General features: G+C 41.9%; 1 protein-coding gene across 1 annotated transcript in view; it reads left to right on the plus strand.

The window, feature by feature from the left end:
* Positions 1-16,555, plus strand: part of CLASP1 (cytoplasmic linker associated protein 1) — a 905,754-nt gene that overhangs the window by 469,247 nt on the left and 419,952 nt on the right. The window contains exon 24 of the mRNA XM_053712150.1: positions 13,242-13,486. Within this exon, the coding sequence (XP_053568125.1) occupies positions 13,242-13,486 (245 nt within the window). The remainder of the gene's footprint in view (positions 1-13,241; positions 13,487-16,555) is intronic.

Consider the following 16,555-nt stretch of genomic DNA (forward strand, 5'->3'; position numbering starts at 1 on the left):
TACAGAGTTCAGGGATCTCAAGAGTCTTTTTTGAGGGAAGTAATCATACAGCAGAGCTGTGCTGATTGTATTGACTGTGATATAAAAAACGTTTATTTGTGTATTTTTTTTCTGCTGCCTGGGTTAGTTATCATTTGCTGAGGGGAACAATCCTTTGCTAAAACTGTATATTCTGACAAAGATTGATGCTATAACTTAATTATTTTATCTGTTATAATATTTTTCTGTGCTTCTTAAAGGCACAGTTCGTTTTCATATTATTTGTAAATTACTTTGAAAAGTATTTCCAAGTTGCTGTTTATTTGCTAGTGTGTTAAACATGTCTGATTCAGAGGAAGATATGTGCTATATGTGTTAATGCCAAAGTGGAGCCCAATAGAAATTTATGTACTAAATGTATTGATGCTACTTTAAAAAATAGTCAATCTGTACAAATTGAACATATTTCACCAAACAACGAGGGGAGAGTTATGCCGACTAACTCTCCTCACGTGTCAGTACCTGCATCTCCCGCTCAGGAGGTGCGTGATATTGTAGCGCCGAGTGCATCTGGGCGGCCATTACAAATCACATTACAAGATATGGCTACTGTTATGACTGAAGTTTTGGCTAAACTACCAGAACTAAGAGGTAAACGTGATCACTCTGGGATGAGAACAGAGTGCGCTGATAATGCAAGGGCCATGTCTGATACTGCGTCACAGTTTGCAGAACATGAAGACGGAGAGCTTCATTCTGTGGGTGACGGTTCTGATCCAAATAAACTGGACTCAGACATTTCAAATTTTAAATTTAAGCTTGAGAACCTCCGTGTGTTACTAGGGGAGGTATTAGCGGCTCTGAATGATTGTAACACAGTTGCAATCCCAGAAAAAATGTGTAGGTTGGATAAATATTTTGCGGTACCGACGAGTACTGACGTTTTTCCTATACCTAAGAGACTTACTGACATTGTTACTAAGGAGTGGGATAGACCCGGTGTGCCTTTCTCACCCCCTCCTATATTCAGAAAAATGTTTCCAATAGACGCCGCCACACGGGACTTATGGCAAATGGTCCCTAAGGTGGAGGGAGCAGTTTCTACTTTAGCTAAGCGTACCACTATCCCAGTGGAGGATAGCTGTGCTTTTTCAGATCCAATGGATAAAAAATTAGAGGGTTACCTTAAGAAAATGTTTGTTCAACAAGGGTTTATATTGCAACCTCTTGCATGTATTGCGCCTGTCACGGCTGCAGCAGCATTTTGGTTTGAGTCTCTGGAAGAGACACTTCAATCATCCACACTAGATGACATCACACACAAACTTAAATTCCTTAAGTTAGCTAATTCATTTATTTCAGATGCCGTAGTACATTTAACTAAACTTGCGGCTAAAAATTCAGGATTCGCCATTCAGGCACGCAGAGCTCTGTGGCTAAAATCCTGGTCAGCTGATGTTACGTCTAAATCTAAATTGCTTAATATTCCTTTCAAAGGGCAGACCTTATTCGGGCCCGGCTTGAAAGAGATTATTGATGACATTACAGGAGGTAAAGGTCATGCCCTGCCTCAGGACAAGGCCAAAGCCAAGGCTAGACAGTCCAATTTTCGTTCCTTTCGTAATTTCAAAGCAGGAGCAGCATCAACTTCCTCTGCACTAAAACAGGAAGGAGCTGTTGCTCGCTACAGACAAGGCTGGAAACCTAACCAGTCCTAGAACAGGGGCAAACAGGCCAGAAAACCTGCTGCTGCCCCTAAGACAGCATGAATTGAGGGCCCCCGATCCGGGACCGGATCTAGTGGGGGGCAGACTTTCCCTCTTCGCCCAGGCTTGGGCAAGAGATGTTCAGGATCCCTGGGCGTTAGAGATCATATCTCAGGGATACCTTCTGGACTTCAAATCCTCTCCCCCAAGAGGGAGATTTCATCTGTCAAGGTTGTCAACAAACCTAACAAAGAAGGAAGCGTTTCTACGCTGCGTACAAGATCTTTTATTAATGGGAGTGATCCATCCAGTTCCGCGGTTGGAACAAGGACAAGGGTTTTACTCAAATCTGTTTGTAGTTCCCAAAAAAGAGGGAACCTTCAGGCCAATCTTGGATTTAAAGATCCTAAACAAATTCCTAAGAGTTCCATCGTTCAAGATGGAAACTATTCGAACAATTTTGCCCATGATCCAAGAGGGTCAGTACTTGACCACAGTGGATTTAAAGGATGCTTACCTTCACATACCGATTCACAGAAGTCATTACCGGTATCTAAGGTTTGCCTTTTTAGACAGGCATTACCAGTTTGTAGCTCTTCCATTCGGACTGGCTACGGCTCCAAGAATCTTCACAAAGGTTCTGGGCACTCTTCTGGCGGTACTAAGACCGCGAGGAATTTCAGTAGCTCCGTACTTAGACGACATACTGATACAAGCTTCAAGCTTTCAAACTGCCAAATCTCATACAGAGATAGTACTGGCATTTCTAAGGTCGCATGGATGGAAAGTGAACGAAGAGAAAAGTTCTCCTTTCCACTCACAAGAGTTCCCTTCCTGGGGACTCTGATAGATTCTGTAGAAATGAAGATTTACCTGACAGAGGACAGGTTAACAAAACTTCAAAGTGCATGCCGTGTCCTTCATTCCATTCAAGAGACCAGAAATTCTCTTCTCGGGTGGCTTTATCGGCCACATCTGTCCAGGGGAATGCCATTCAGCAGGCCAGACTGGTCAATTGTAACAACAGACGCCAGCCTACTAGGTTGGGGCGCTGTCTGGAATTCTCTGAAGGCTCAGGGACTATGGAATCAGGAGGAGAGTCTTCTTCCAATAAACATTCTGGAATTGAGAGCAGTCCTCAATGCTCTTCTGGCTTGGCCCCAGTTAGCAACTCGGGGGTTCATCAGGTTCCAGTCGGACAACATCACGACTGTAGCTTATATCAACCATCAGGGAGGGACAAGAAGCTCCCTAGCAATGATGGAAGTATCGAAGATAATTCGCTGGGCAGAGTCTCACTCTTGCCACCTGTCTGCAATCCACATCCCGGGAGTGGAAAACTGGGAGGCGGATTTCTTAAGTCGTCAGACTTTTCATCCGGGGGAGTGGGAACTTCATCCAGAGGTCTTTGCCCAAATACTTCGACGTTGGGGCAAACCAGAGATAGATCTCATGGCGTCTCGACAGAACGCCAAGCTTCCGCGCTACGGGTCCAGATCCAGGGATCCGGGAGCGGTCCTGATAGATGCCTTGACAGCACCATGGACCTTCAGGATGGCTCATGTGTTTCCACCTTTCCCGATGCTTCCTCGATTGATTGCCAGAATCAAACAGGAGAAAGCATCAGTGATTCTAATAGCGCCTGCATGGCCACGCAGGACTTGGTATACAGATCTGGTGGACATGTCATTCTGTCCACCTTGGTCGTTACCTCTGAAACAGGACCTTCTGATTCAGGGTCCTTTCAAACATCAAAATCTAACTTCTCTGAAGCTGACTGCTTGGAAATTGAACGCTTGATCTTATCAAAGCGTGGTTTTTCTGAGTCAGTTATTGATACCTTAATACAGGCTAGGAAGCCTGTTACCAGAAAGATTTACCATAAAATATGGCGTAAATACCTATATTGGTGCGAATCCAAAGGTTACTCTTGGAGTAAGGTTAGGATTCCTAGGATATTGTCTTTTCTACAAGAAGGTTTAGAAAAGGGGTTATCCGCTAGTTCCTTAAAGGGACAGATCTCAGCTCTGTCCATTCTGTTACACAAGCGTCTGTCAGAAGTTCCAGACGTTCAGGCTTTTTGTCAGGCTTTGGCCAGGATTAAACCTGTGTTTAAAGCTGTGGCTCCACCATGGAGTTTAAACCTTGTTCTTAACGTTTTACATTCCTTCATTCCATTGATATAAAGTTGTTATCTTGGAAAGTTCTATTTTTAATGGCTATTTCCTCGGCTCGAAGAGTCTCTGAGTTATCAGCCTTACATTGTGATTCTCCTTATTTGATTTTTCACTCGGATAAGGTAGTTCTGCGTACTAAGCCTGGGTTCTTACCTAAGGTAGTCACTAACAGGAATATCAATCAGGAGATTGTTGTTCCATCCTTGTGCCCAAATCCTTCTTCGAGGAAGGAACGTCTTTTGCACAATCTGGATGTAGTTCGTGCCCTTAAATTTTATTTACAGGCAACTAAAGATTTTCGACAAACGTCTTCCCTGTTTGTCGTTTACTCTGGTCAGAGGAGAGGTCAAAAAGCTTCTGCTACCTCTCTCTCTTTTTGGCTTCGTAGCATAATTCGTTTAGCTTATGAGACTGCTGGACAGCAGCCTCCTGAAAGAATTACAGCTCATTCCACTAGAGCTGTGGCTTCCACTTGGGCCTTTAAGAATGAGGCCTCTGTTGAACAGATTTGCAAGGCTGCAACTTGGTCTTCGCTTCATACTTTTTCCAAATTTTACAAATTTGACACTTTTGCTTCCTCGGAGGCTATTTTTGGGAGAAAGGTTCTTCAGGCAGTGGTTCCTTCTGTATAAAGAGCCTGCCTATCCCTCCCGTCATCCGTGTACTTTTGCTTTGGTATTGGTATCCCACAAGTAATGATGACCCGTGGACTGATCACACTTAACAGAAGAAAACATCATTTATGCTTACCTGATAAATTCCTTTCTTCTGTAGTGTGATCAGTCCACGGCCCGCCCTGTTTTTTAAGGCAGGTAAATATTTTTTAAATTATACTCCAGTCACCACTACACCCTTGGCTTCTCCTTTCTCGTTGGTCCTTGGTCGAATGACTGGAGGTGACGTAGAGGGGAGGAGCTATATAGCAACTCTGCTGGGTGAATCCTCTTGCACTTCCTGTAGGGGAGCAGTTAATATCCCACAAGTAATGATGACCCGTGGACTGATCACACTACAGAAGAAAGGAATTTATCAGGTAAGCATAAATTATGTTTTTCTCCTCCTGCTGGCCAGGAGTGAATATCCCACTAGTAATTGGAATGACGTTGTGGACTCTCTATGTCCGGAAATAAAGAAATTTATCAGGTAAGCATAAATTTATATTTTTGTCACAAGTATATTTTTTATGTTTATTCTTTTCACTGCCCCTGTCCCCCGGAACAAAAGTACCCTTGCTAACCAATGACAAACTAATATTCAGATATAGCACAAACTCTGTGTGCACAAGTGCAGACTGGGGAAGCCGGCCCTCCTGTATTTCCTTAAAGGGATATGAAACCCTAATATTTTCTTTGGGATTCAAACTGAGCATACAATTTTTAAAAAGTTTTGAATTTACTTCTATTAATTTTATCAAATTTGCTTTGTTCCACTGATATTCTGTGTTAAAGAGATACCTAGGTAGGCATCTGGAGCACTACATGGCAGGAAATAGTGCTGCCCTCTAGTGATCTTGCAAATGGATAACATTCTTGCAAAACTGCTGCCATATAGTGCTCCAGAAATGGGCCGGCTCCTAAGCATGCATCCCTGCTTTTCAACAAAAGATACCAAGTGTATCTTTGCACTATCTGAATCATGAAAGAAACCTTTTGGGTTTCATATCCCTTTAACCATTTGTTTGCTAAGCCATTTCCCACCTGGGTGCTAAGCTGGTTTTAAGATTTTTAAATGTTTATTTTTAACTTTTTTTAAAAATGTTCCAGATCCTCAAGACATATACCATAGGAAAGCAGCCGTTTTGTTAAAAAAATTACCTTTGTTTTCTTTTCACAGCTAGAGCAGATTCCCTCACCTAAAGATCCTCTATTCACACGTCAGCAATGATCCAATCACAGCTTTCCCCCCAGGGTAGACATTGCCTGCGGCCATGCTGTGATTGGAGGAAGCCAGATTAGTCATTGCTGACGTGTGAATAGAGGATCTCTAGGTGGGGGAAGCTGCTGTAGCAGTGAAAAGAAAAAAAGGTAATTTTTTTCAACAAAACGGCTGCTTTGTAAACTTTGAATGAAAGTGCCCTTGTTTTTAATAGTATTTTTAAAAAACGGGCTTTCATTCACCAAAGTTTGCCTTCACTTTAAAGAACTTTCCAATTCACTTCCATTATCTAAATGTGCACAATCTTTTTATATGCACACATTCTGAGGCACCAGCTCCTACTGAGCATTTGCATGATGCACAGGATATACATATATGCATTTTGTGATTGGCTCATGGCTTTCACATGATGCATTAGGAAGGAAAATGTAACTTAATTTGTCAGAAATAAATCTACAATACTTATTTGAAATTGTATTGTGTATTTATTGATTGTTATACTACTGTGTTTAGTGGTCCTTTAAGAAGGTTTAGGACTGATTCAACTTAGTTACTATTGCAAAGAATGATTTTCCTATCATAGTAGTTGATGCAAAACTGATAATCCACCTTTTAAAACCATGTGACACCATTAGAAGTTTAGGGAGGGAAAAGTAAGCAGCTCATGTAAATTGCCTAAAAGTATTAACACAAGTCTCGCTGGGAGAAAGTGAAAAACACACAATTTTAAATATATTTCTTTTACAAGATATACAGAGTCCACGGATTTCATCCATTACTTGTGGGATATATTCCTCCTGCTAACAGGAAGTGGCAAAGAGCACCACAGCAGAGCTGCTATATAGCTCCTCCCCTAACTCTTCCCCCCAGTTATTCTCTTTGACTATGCATAGCAATAGGAAGGGTAAAGTTTATGTGGTGATAAAAAGATAGTTTAGTTTTTCTTCAATCAAGAATTTTTTATTTTAAATGGTACCGGTGTGTACTGTTTTTACTCTGGCATGATATGGAAGAAGAATCATGCCTTGAGTGTGATGATCTTAGCAGTAGTAACTAAGATTGATGTTCGTTCCCACAAGTGTTGCTGAGGAAGTACAGGAGAAGTCTACAGTATGGGGGAACGATTTATTGCTGCAAGCAATTTCAAGGTATGTGCAGTCATTTACATTCTGAGGAGACATGATATATCAGAACTTGGCTGACATATTGCCCATGCGGGGCAAGGGTAAGCAGTATTCCTTATTACAGGGTGGTACTGTGGTAACCTGTGTATTATTATCCCATTCTAAATAACATGGGATGCTTATGGGCTATGTGTTTAGACACTGGGGCAGCCTAGGAAACCTATAGTAGACGATTATGGGGTTTATTGAGGCTGTGTTTAATATTTTATGTGGGGTTCACATGGCATTTTTATTGCAAAATGAAGCAGTGTGTACATATGTTATTTGAAAAACGCTTCCCATGCGGTTTGCTCTAGTTTTGGCTCATCAGACATGATGGGCGGGGCCTAATTTCGCTCTTCAGTGCACAGTTAGTTTTCTGGAGAGGTAGCAGCCATTAGCTCCGGTTGGAACCAGACTGTAAGGCTGTACTTTGGAGTGGGACCGGATCGTTTTGACAGGTCTTGGGGGCAGGTAGGCACCACAGCAGAGCTGTGTCGAGGTGCAGAAGTCATTAAGTAAAGAATTGTCTGCAGATTGTTTTTTTCCTGCCTAATTTTCTGAAATTAAAATTTAACTCTCCTTTTGCTTGTGGTGCAACATCCAATGGCACATTAGGCTCTAAAAACAACAACATTGTTCTTTTTGATTATCGTTTTAAGGACTTGCAAAAACAGTGTACACTTTTTATTCTTAAAGGCGCAGTAACCGTTTTTGTGCTGAATTGTTTTTCACATATAATAAAGATTGGGAAAGACTTGTGCTGTTATTACTAGTCTGTACAACATGTCTGACATGGGAAGTCAGTGTTCTATGTGTTTAGAAGCCATGGTGGAACCCCCTCTTACAATGTGCCTTTCTTGTACTGAAAGGGCCTTAAACTGTAAGGATCACATTTTAAATAAAGAAAGTGGACCTCAGGAAGATTCTCATTCTGCAGAGAATCGGGATATGCTATTTAATTCTCCCCAAGTGTCACAACCTTTAACGCCCACGCAAGCGAAGCCAAGTAAGTCTAGTGCGTCTACTTCTTTTACTTTGCAAGATATGGCCGCAGTCATGTCTACTACCCTTGCAGAGGTATTGTCTAAACTGCCAGGTTTGCAGGGTAAACGCCATAGGTCAGATATTAATGCAAATACTGAACCCTCTGACGTCTTAGTGGCTATTTCCGATGTTAACTCCCAATGCTCTGATTTGGGGGTTAGGGGTTTCATGTCTGAGGGAGAAATTTCAGAGTCAGGAAATTTGGTACCTCAGACAGATTCAGACTTCGTGTCCTTTAAATTTAAATTAGAACACCTCCACTTATTGCTCAGGGAGTTTCTGGCGAGACTGGATGATTGTGACCCGATCACGATTCCTCCAGAAAAATTGTGTAAAATGGACAAATATTTGGAAGTACCTACTTACACGGATGTTTTTCCGGTTCCTAAGAGAATTTAGGAAATTAAGAAGTAATGGATAGACCAGGTATACCGTTTTCTCCCCCTCCTAATTTTAAGAAAATGTTTCCCATATCTGACTCCATGCAGGATTTTTGGCAATTAATTCCCAAGGTGGAGGGAGCTATTTCTACTTTAGCTAAATGTACAACTATACCCATTGAGGACAGTTGTGCGTTTAAAGACCCTATGGATAAAAAATTGGAGGGTCTTCTAAAGAAATGTTTTGTTCACTAGGGTTTTCTATTACAGCCTATAGCTTGCATGGTTCCAGTAACTACTGCAGCTGCCTTTTGGTTTGACACCCTGGAAGAGTCTCTGAAGGTTGAGACACCTTTAGAGGACATCTTAGACAGAATTAAGGCTCTTAAACTAGCAAATTCTTTTATGACTGATGCTGCTTTTCAGCTTGCTAAATTAGCAGTGAAAAATGCAGGCTTTGCCATTGTAGCGTGTAGAGCGTTATGGCTAAAATCATGGTCGGCTGACTTATCATCTAAATCTAAGCTTTTGACTATTCCCTTCAAGGGTAAGACCCTATTCGGGCCTGAACTGAAGGAAATAATCTCTGACATTACTGGAGGTAAGGGTCACACCCTACCTCAGGACAAGCCCCTCAAGATGAGGAGTAAACAGAATAATTTTCGTTCCTTTCGAAATTTTAAAGGAACTTCCTCTGCTTCCTCTTCTTCCACTAAGCAGGAAGGGAACTTTGCGCAGTCCAAGGCGGTCTGGAGACCTAACCAGGCCTGGAATAAAGGTAAACAAGTCAAAAAGCCTGCTGCTGCTACCAAGACAGCATGAAGGGGCAGCCCCCGATCCGGGACCGGATCTGGTAGGGGGCAGACTATCTTTCTTTGCTCAGGCTTGGGCAAGGGATGTACAGGATCCCTGGGCACTGGAAATTGTAACCCAGGGGTATCAGTTGGAATTCAAGGACTTCCCCCCAAGGGGAAGATTTCATCTTTCACGATTGTCTGTAGACCAGACAAAAAGAGAGGCGTTCTTACGCTGAGTAAAAGACCTCTACACCATGGGTGTAATTTGCCCAGTTCCAGATCGGGAACAAGGGCAGGGGTTCTATTCAAACCTATTCATGGTTCCCAAAAAAAGAGGGAACCTTCAGACCGATTTTAGATCTCAAGTGTCTAAACAAGCTTCTCAGAGTCCCATCGTTCAAGATTGGAGACCATTCGTACAATTCTGCCTATGATCCAGGAGGGTCAATACATGACCGCGGTGGACCTGAAGGATGCGTATCTTCACATCCCTATCCACAAGGACCATCATCATTTCCTGTGATTTGCATTTCAGGACAGACATTATCAGTTTGTGGCCCTTCCCTTCGGGTTGGCCACGGCCCCCAGGATCTTCACAAAGGTTCTAGGGTCTCTTCTAGCGGTTCTCAGGCCGCGAGGCATAGCGGTGGCGTCTTATCTGGACGATATCTTGATCCAGGCGTCAACTTATCTGTCCAAATCTCACACAGACATCGTGCTGTCTTTTCTGAGAACTCACGGTTGGAAAGTGAATGTAGGGAAAAGTTCACTAGTTCCACAGACAAGAGTTCCATTCCTGGGAACTCTGATATACTCAGCGAACATGAAAATATTTGACAGAAGTCAGAAAATCAAAGATTCTAATTACTTGCAGGGCTCTGCAGTCCATTCATCGGCCATCAGTGGCTCAGTGTATGGAAGTCATCGGGCTCATGGTAGCGGCAATGGATATCATCCCATTTGCTTGCTTTCATCTCAGACCACTACAACTGTGCATGCTCAGTCAGTGGAATGGGGATTATGCAAATTTATCTCCTCAGATAAATCTGGACCAAGAGACCAGAGACTCTCTTCAGTGGTGGTTGTCGCAGGACAAACTGTCCCAAGGGATGTGTTTGTGCAGGCCATCTTGGGTAATAGTAACGACGGACGCCAGTCTTTTTGGTTTGTGGTGCAGTCTGGAATTCCCTGAAGGCTCAGGGTGTGTGGACTCAGGCGGAGTCTCAATTACCAATCAATATTCTAGAACTGAGAGCGATATTTAACGCGCTGCTAGCGTGGCCTCAGTTGGCCTCGGCCAAGTTCATAAGGTTTCAGTCGGACAACATCACGACTGTGGCGTATATCAATCATCAGGGGGGAACAAGGAGTTCTCTAGCGATGATAGAAGTATCAAAGATAATTCGATGGGCGGAGGCTCACTCTTGCCATCTGTCTGCGATCTATATCCCAGGAGTAGAAAACTGGGAAGCGGATATTCTAAGTCGTCAGACTTTTCATCCGGGGGAGTGGGAACTCCACCCGGAGGTGTTTGCAACTTTGACTCATCAATGGGGCACACCGGAATTGGATCTGATGGCATCTCAACAGAATGCCAAGCTTCCAAGTTACGGGTCCAGGTCACGGGATCCCCAGGCTGTACTGATAGATGCTCTAGCAGTACCTTGGTCGTTGAACCTGGCTTATGTGTTTCCACCTTTTCCTCTCCTTCCTCGGGTGATTGCCAGAATCAAACAGGAGAGGGCTTCAGTAATTCTAATAGCGCCTGCGTGGCCACGCAGGACCTGGTATGCAGATCTAGTGGACATGTTGTCTCTGCCACCATGGAGACTGCCATTGTGAGAAAGGACCTTCTCATTCAAGGTCCTTTCCAACATCCAAATCTCACTTCTCTGCAACTGACTGCTTGGAGATTGAACGCTTGATTTTAGCTAAGCTGGGTTTCTCTGAGCCGGTCATTGATACTCTGATTCAGGCTCGCAAGCCGGTCACTAGAAAAATTTACCATAAGATATGGCGTAAATATCTTTATTGGTGTGAATCCAAGGGTTAATCATGGAGTAAGGTTAGGATTCCTAGGATTTTGTCTTTTCTCCAATAAGGATTGGAGAAGGGTTTATCAGCTAGTTCCTTGAAGGGACAAATTTCTGCTTTGTCAATTTTTCTTCACAAGCGTCTGGCAGATGTCCCAGATGTTCAGGCATTTTGTCAGGCTTTAATCAGAATCAAGCCTGTGTTCAAAACAATTGCTCCGCCATGGAGTTTGAATTTAGTTCTTAATGTTCTTCAAGGGGTTCCGTTTGAACCCATGCATTCCATAGCTATTAAACTGTTATCTTGGAAAGTTTTGTTTTTAGTAGCTATTTCTTCGGCTCGAAGAGTTTCTGAGCTTTCTGCGTTGCAATGTGATTCCCCTTATCTTATATTCCATTCTGATAAGGTGGTTTTGCGTACTAAACCTGGATTCCTTCCTAAGGTTGTTTCAATTAAGAATATTAATCAGGAAATTGTGGTTCCTTCCTTGTGTCCTAATCCTTCCTCTAAGAAGGAACGTTTGTTGCATAATTTGGATGTGGTTCGCTCTTTAAAATTCTATTTGCAAACGACCAAGGATTTCCGTCAGACATATTCCCTATTTGTTGTTTATTCTGGGAAGCGTAGCGGTCAAAAGCTACGGCTACCTCTCTCTCTTTTTGGCTGAGAAGCATCATCCGCCTGGCATACGAGACTGCTGGACAGCAGCCCCCTGAAAGGATTACGGCTCATTCCACTAGAGCTGTGGCTTCTACTTGGGCTTTTAAGAACGAGGCTTTTGTTGAACAGATTTGTAAGGCTGCAACTTGGTCCTCCCTTAATACCTTTTCCAAATTTTACAAATTTGATACTTTTGCTTCTTCTGAGGCTATTTTTGGGAGAAAGGTGCTTCAAGCAGTGGTGCCTTCCGTTTAAGTTCCTGTCTTGTCCCTCCCTTTCATCCGTGTCCTAAAGCTTTGGTATTGGTATCCCACAAGTAATGGATAAAATCTGTGGACAAGGTATATGTTGTAAAAGAAAAGGAAATTTATGCTTACCTGATAAATTAATTTCTTTTACGATATACCGAGTCCACGGCCCGCCCTGTCATTTTGAGACAGGATTTATTTTTTCTTTAAACTTCAGTCACCTCTGCACCCTTTTGGTTCTTTCCCTTTCACTTCCTATACCTTCGGTCGAATGACTGGGGGGGAGGAGTTAGGGGAGGAGCTATATAGCAGCTCTGCTGTGGTGCTCTTTGCCACTTCCTGTTAGCAGGAGGAATATATCCCACAAGTAATGGATGAAATCCGTGGACTCGGTATATTGTAAAAAAATGAATTTATCAGGTAAGCATAAATTTCCTTTTTACAGAAAAAGGCTGCAAAATAATGTTTATTGCAATAATGTTTCACTTGCAATAATGAAACATTTTATCCATTGTTGAAATGTCAAGTTTAATGTCACAGCCCCTCAAGTAAGTTGGAATATCTAGAGGAAGGCAAAGGAATATTATTTTTCCTTTGAAGTGTTGCTCGGAGATAAAAATAAATACATTAAAAAATTATTTTTTTTAAAAAATAGCTCCAGTCAGTTTATTGCTTATGATCAGAGTACTTTTGCTGCAAAAAAAAATGTGTGACATTAGAGCTTAGTTTTTGTAATGTCTGCTTGCTTATCTAGCTGTAGGCAGGGGCTACACTGAGAATTTTGAAATGAACAAGTCAGTTGTTTGCTTTTGATACTTTTTGTTTTTTGTTTTGTTTTTTTAATTCTAAAGAAAGACTGTTTTATATCCTTTTTAACACTATACATTTCATGCACCTCTCTCTAGTTATTGGTACAACCATTTTGGAACCTAGGTTTCACTGCAGGTATCTGAAGAAGAGTTACTGCACATGTGCAAACACATTAGCACTGGAATGCAGTGAAAGAGAGATTTCAAATTGGTGGCACCCATTATTAGAGGGAGGCAGGAATCCCTTGAGAGAGTTATGGAAGCTGAAGAGAACATGCAAACAATGGCATGAGTGTAAACACAACTTCATGAAAAACAAATAGCTAATACATACCATACTTTCTTGTGCTCATTTTCTTTGCCCAGAAGAAGCCTGTGAGAAGACGCTATGAACCATACGGCATGTACTCAGATGATGATGCAAACAGTGATGCATCAAGCGCCTGCTCTGAGAGATCCTATGGATCACGTAATGGAGGAATTCCTCACTACCTGCGTCAGACTGAGGATGTGGCAGAGGTTCTCAATCACTGTGCTAGTTCCAACTGGTCGGAAAGGAAGGAGGGACTAATAGGACTACAAAACCTTCTCAAGAGTCAAAGGACGCTCAGGTAACAAAAGATACCCCTGACTCTGCATTCCCTTTATTCTTTTAAAACCTCTAGGAACACATTTGTTTAAAATCTAGGAGTCGGATAATAATTATACTCACTCATTAGGAATCAAATTCCTCAGACTGGTTTAGATTAAACCAGGTGTATTTTGCCCCAAAATAATTAGTCTGTGACTGCACTTAGTGTGTGTATATCCTGATAACTTTTTTCCTTCATCCAATGAAAGTTATAGCCATATGACTCATTATAGAAAATGTGAGCTCCTCCAGCAGTGCTTATGTGCATGCACAGTTTTAGTTGCTCTTTTAAAAGCAACATGTCATACATATAGAGCGGGTGGGACCACTCTATACATCACAATAACATTGGAGAGAAATTATGAGGGGGTGGAGGGAAAGATTACAAATAATCATGTTATGATTTACAATACTATTTTTATTAAATAAAAGTACGTTTAAAAAAAAATTATATAGTGGTTTGGATTGGGATGATCTATTAAAATGAAATTAATTTTCCATAATACATATTTACCATAATTTTAAAGGGGCATAAAACACCTTGTAATTACAATATTTCTTTCTAATGACACGGTGAATCCACGGATCATCATAATTACTATTGGGAATATCACTCCTGGCCAGCAGGAGGCGGCAAAGAGCACCACAGCAAAGCTGTTAAATACCACTCCCCTTACCCACAACCCCAGTCATTTTCTTTGCCTTCAGCAAGGAGGTGGTAATGTTTTTAGGTGTCTGAAGATTCTTCAATCAAGAATTTATTATTTTTAAAAGCAGAGCTGACTGTTTTGTTTTTTACTGGGGTCTAGCTGTGTTCCACATCAGTCTCTTCAGTAGAGCTGTGGTGGCTTTTGAGCACTTGGAAACTGGTGGGATTTTTCATTTCACTGTGCCTTCCATGTTTGGTGCTGTCCTATCGGGAATGCCTGATAAAGTGTAGTCAGTCCTTCATTTGTTCCACGGGTCTATGGGGGAGGAAGCCTTTCCATATCTGTGAGTTGCCCTGCTGCCGGGTAGATATGACTCGGGTAAGTGCCGGTTTTTATTTTCTTTATTTAATGAGAGTTTGGCACTTTGATGGCTACAGGGACTGTTAAACCAGTGTGGGTTTATGTTTGGGCAGTATTTGGGCACTGTGTGACACTTAGGAGAGGCTGTGTATGGTGAAGCCGGACTTTTAGTGACGCCCACAAATGGGAGGGGCTTATTCTGAGGCGGAAATTCTGTTTGTTTTTTTCCGGATCACTTCTTTGTTCCGGTGTGTGGAGATTCTCTGGGAGCTAAGGGCTGCCTTTCTTTGCAGTTTGCATTTCCTTTCAAAGGCTGCTCGGTCCGGATCGTCAGGAGTATTTCATTCATGTAATTGGCAAGAGTCCATGAGCTAGTGACATATGGGATATACAATCCTACCAGGAGGGGCAAAGTTTCCCAAACCTCAAAATGCCTATAAATACACCCCTCACCACACCCACAATTCAGTTTTACAAACTTTGCTTCCTATGGAGGTGGTGAAGTAAGTTTGTGCTAAGATTTCTACGTTGATATGCACTTCTCAGTATTGTTGAAGCCCGATTCCTCTCAGAGTACAGTGAATGTCAGAGGGACGTGAAGGGAGTATCACTTATTGAATACGATGATTTCCCTAACGGGGGTCTTTTTCATAGGTTCTCTGTTATCGGTCGTAGAGATTCATCTCCTACCTCCCTTTTCAGATCGACAATATACTCTCAATTTACCATTACCTCTACTAATAAATGTTTTAGTACTGGTTTGGCTATCTGCTATATGTGGATGGGTGTCTTTTGGTAAGTATGTTTTTTATTACTTAAGACACCTCAGCTATGGTTTGGCACTTTATGCATTTATATAAAGTTCTAAATATATGTATTGTACTTATATTAGCCATGAGTCGGGTTCATGTATTTCCTTCTGCAGACTGTCAGTTTCATATTTGGGGAATATAAACATCTTTTAAATATGAAATTTATTTCTTACCTGGGGGTTTAGTCTTTTTTTCAATTGACTACTTCTTTCAAATTGCAGGCGGTATTAGGCCCGCGGGTGCGACAAATGCTAAACTTTATTGCGTCATTCTTGGCGTGAAAAAAATTTCTGGCGCGAAAAAGTTAAGTCTATGACGCAAGTTTGTCATTTCCGGCGTCATACTTGACGCCGAGACCTTTCACAGGGTTGCGTCATTAGTGACGCGAGTGTGTCATTTCCGGTTATTTTTTTTCATTATTTCAATACCCCATTGATGTTTGCCTCTTGCTTTTTTCTCTATCAGAGGGCTATGCTATTTGCATTTTTTCCCATTCCTGAAACTGTCATATAAGGAAATAGATAATTTTCTTTATATGTTGTTTTCTTTCATGTAATTAGCAAGAGTCCATGAGCTAGTGACGTATGGGATATACATTCCTACCAGGAGGGGCAAAGTTTCCCAAACCTTAAAAAGCCTATAAATACACCCCTCACCACACCCACAATTCAGTTTTACAAACTTTGCCTCCCGTGGAGGTGGTGAAGTAAGTTTGTGCTTAAGATTCTTTGTTGATATGCGCTTCGCAACAGGTTGAAGCCCGGTTTTCCTCTCAAAGTGCAGCGAATGTCAGAGAGACGTGAAGAGAGTATTTGAATACAATGGTCTACCACTAGGGGATCTATTTCATAGGTTCTCTGTTATCGGTCGTAGAGATTTCTTCTCCTACCTCCCTTTTCAGATCGACGATATACTCTTATATACCATTACCTCTACTGATTCTCGTTTCAGTACTGGTTTGGCTATCTGCTACATGTAGAGGAGTGTCCTGGGGTAAGTAAGTCTTTTTTTTTGTGACACTCTACGCTGTGGTTGGGCACTTTATATGTAAAGTTCTAAATATATGTCTATAAACTTATATTTCTCTTGTAAGGTGTATCCAGTCCACGGATCATCCATTACTTGTGGGATATTCTCATTCCCAACAGGAAGTTGCAAGAGGACACCCACAGCAGAGCTGTAATATAGCTCCTCCCCTAACTGTCATAGCCAGTCATTCTCTTGCAA

The sequence above is a fragment of the Bombina bombina genome, chromosome 1 (genome assembly GCF_027579735.1).
Source record: "Bombina bombina isolate aBomBom1 chromosome 1, aBomBom1.pri, whole genome shotgun sequence".
NCBI classification, from domain to species: Eukaryota; Metazoa; Chordata; class Amphibia; order Anura; family Bombinatoridae; genus Bombina; species Bombina bombina.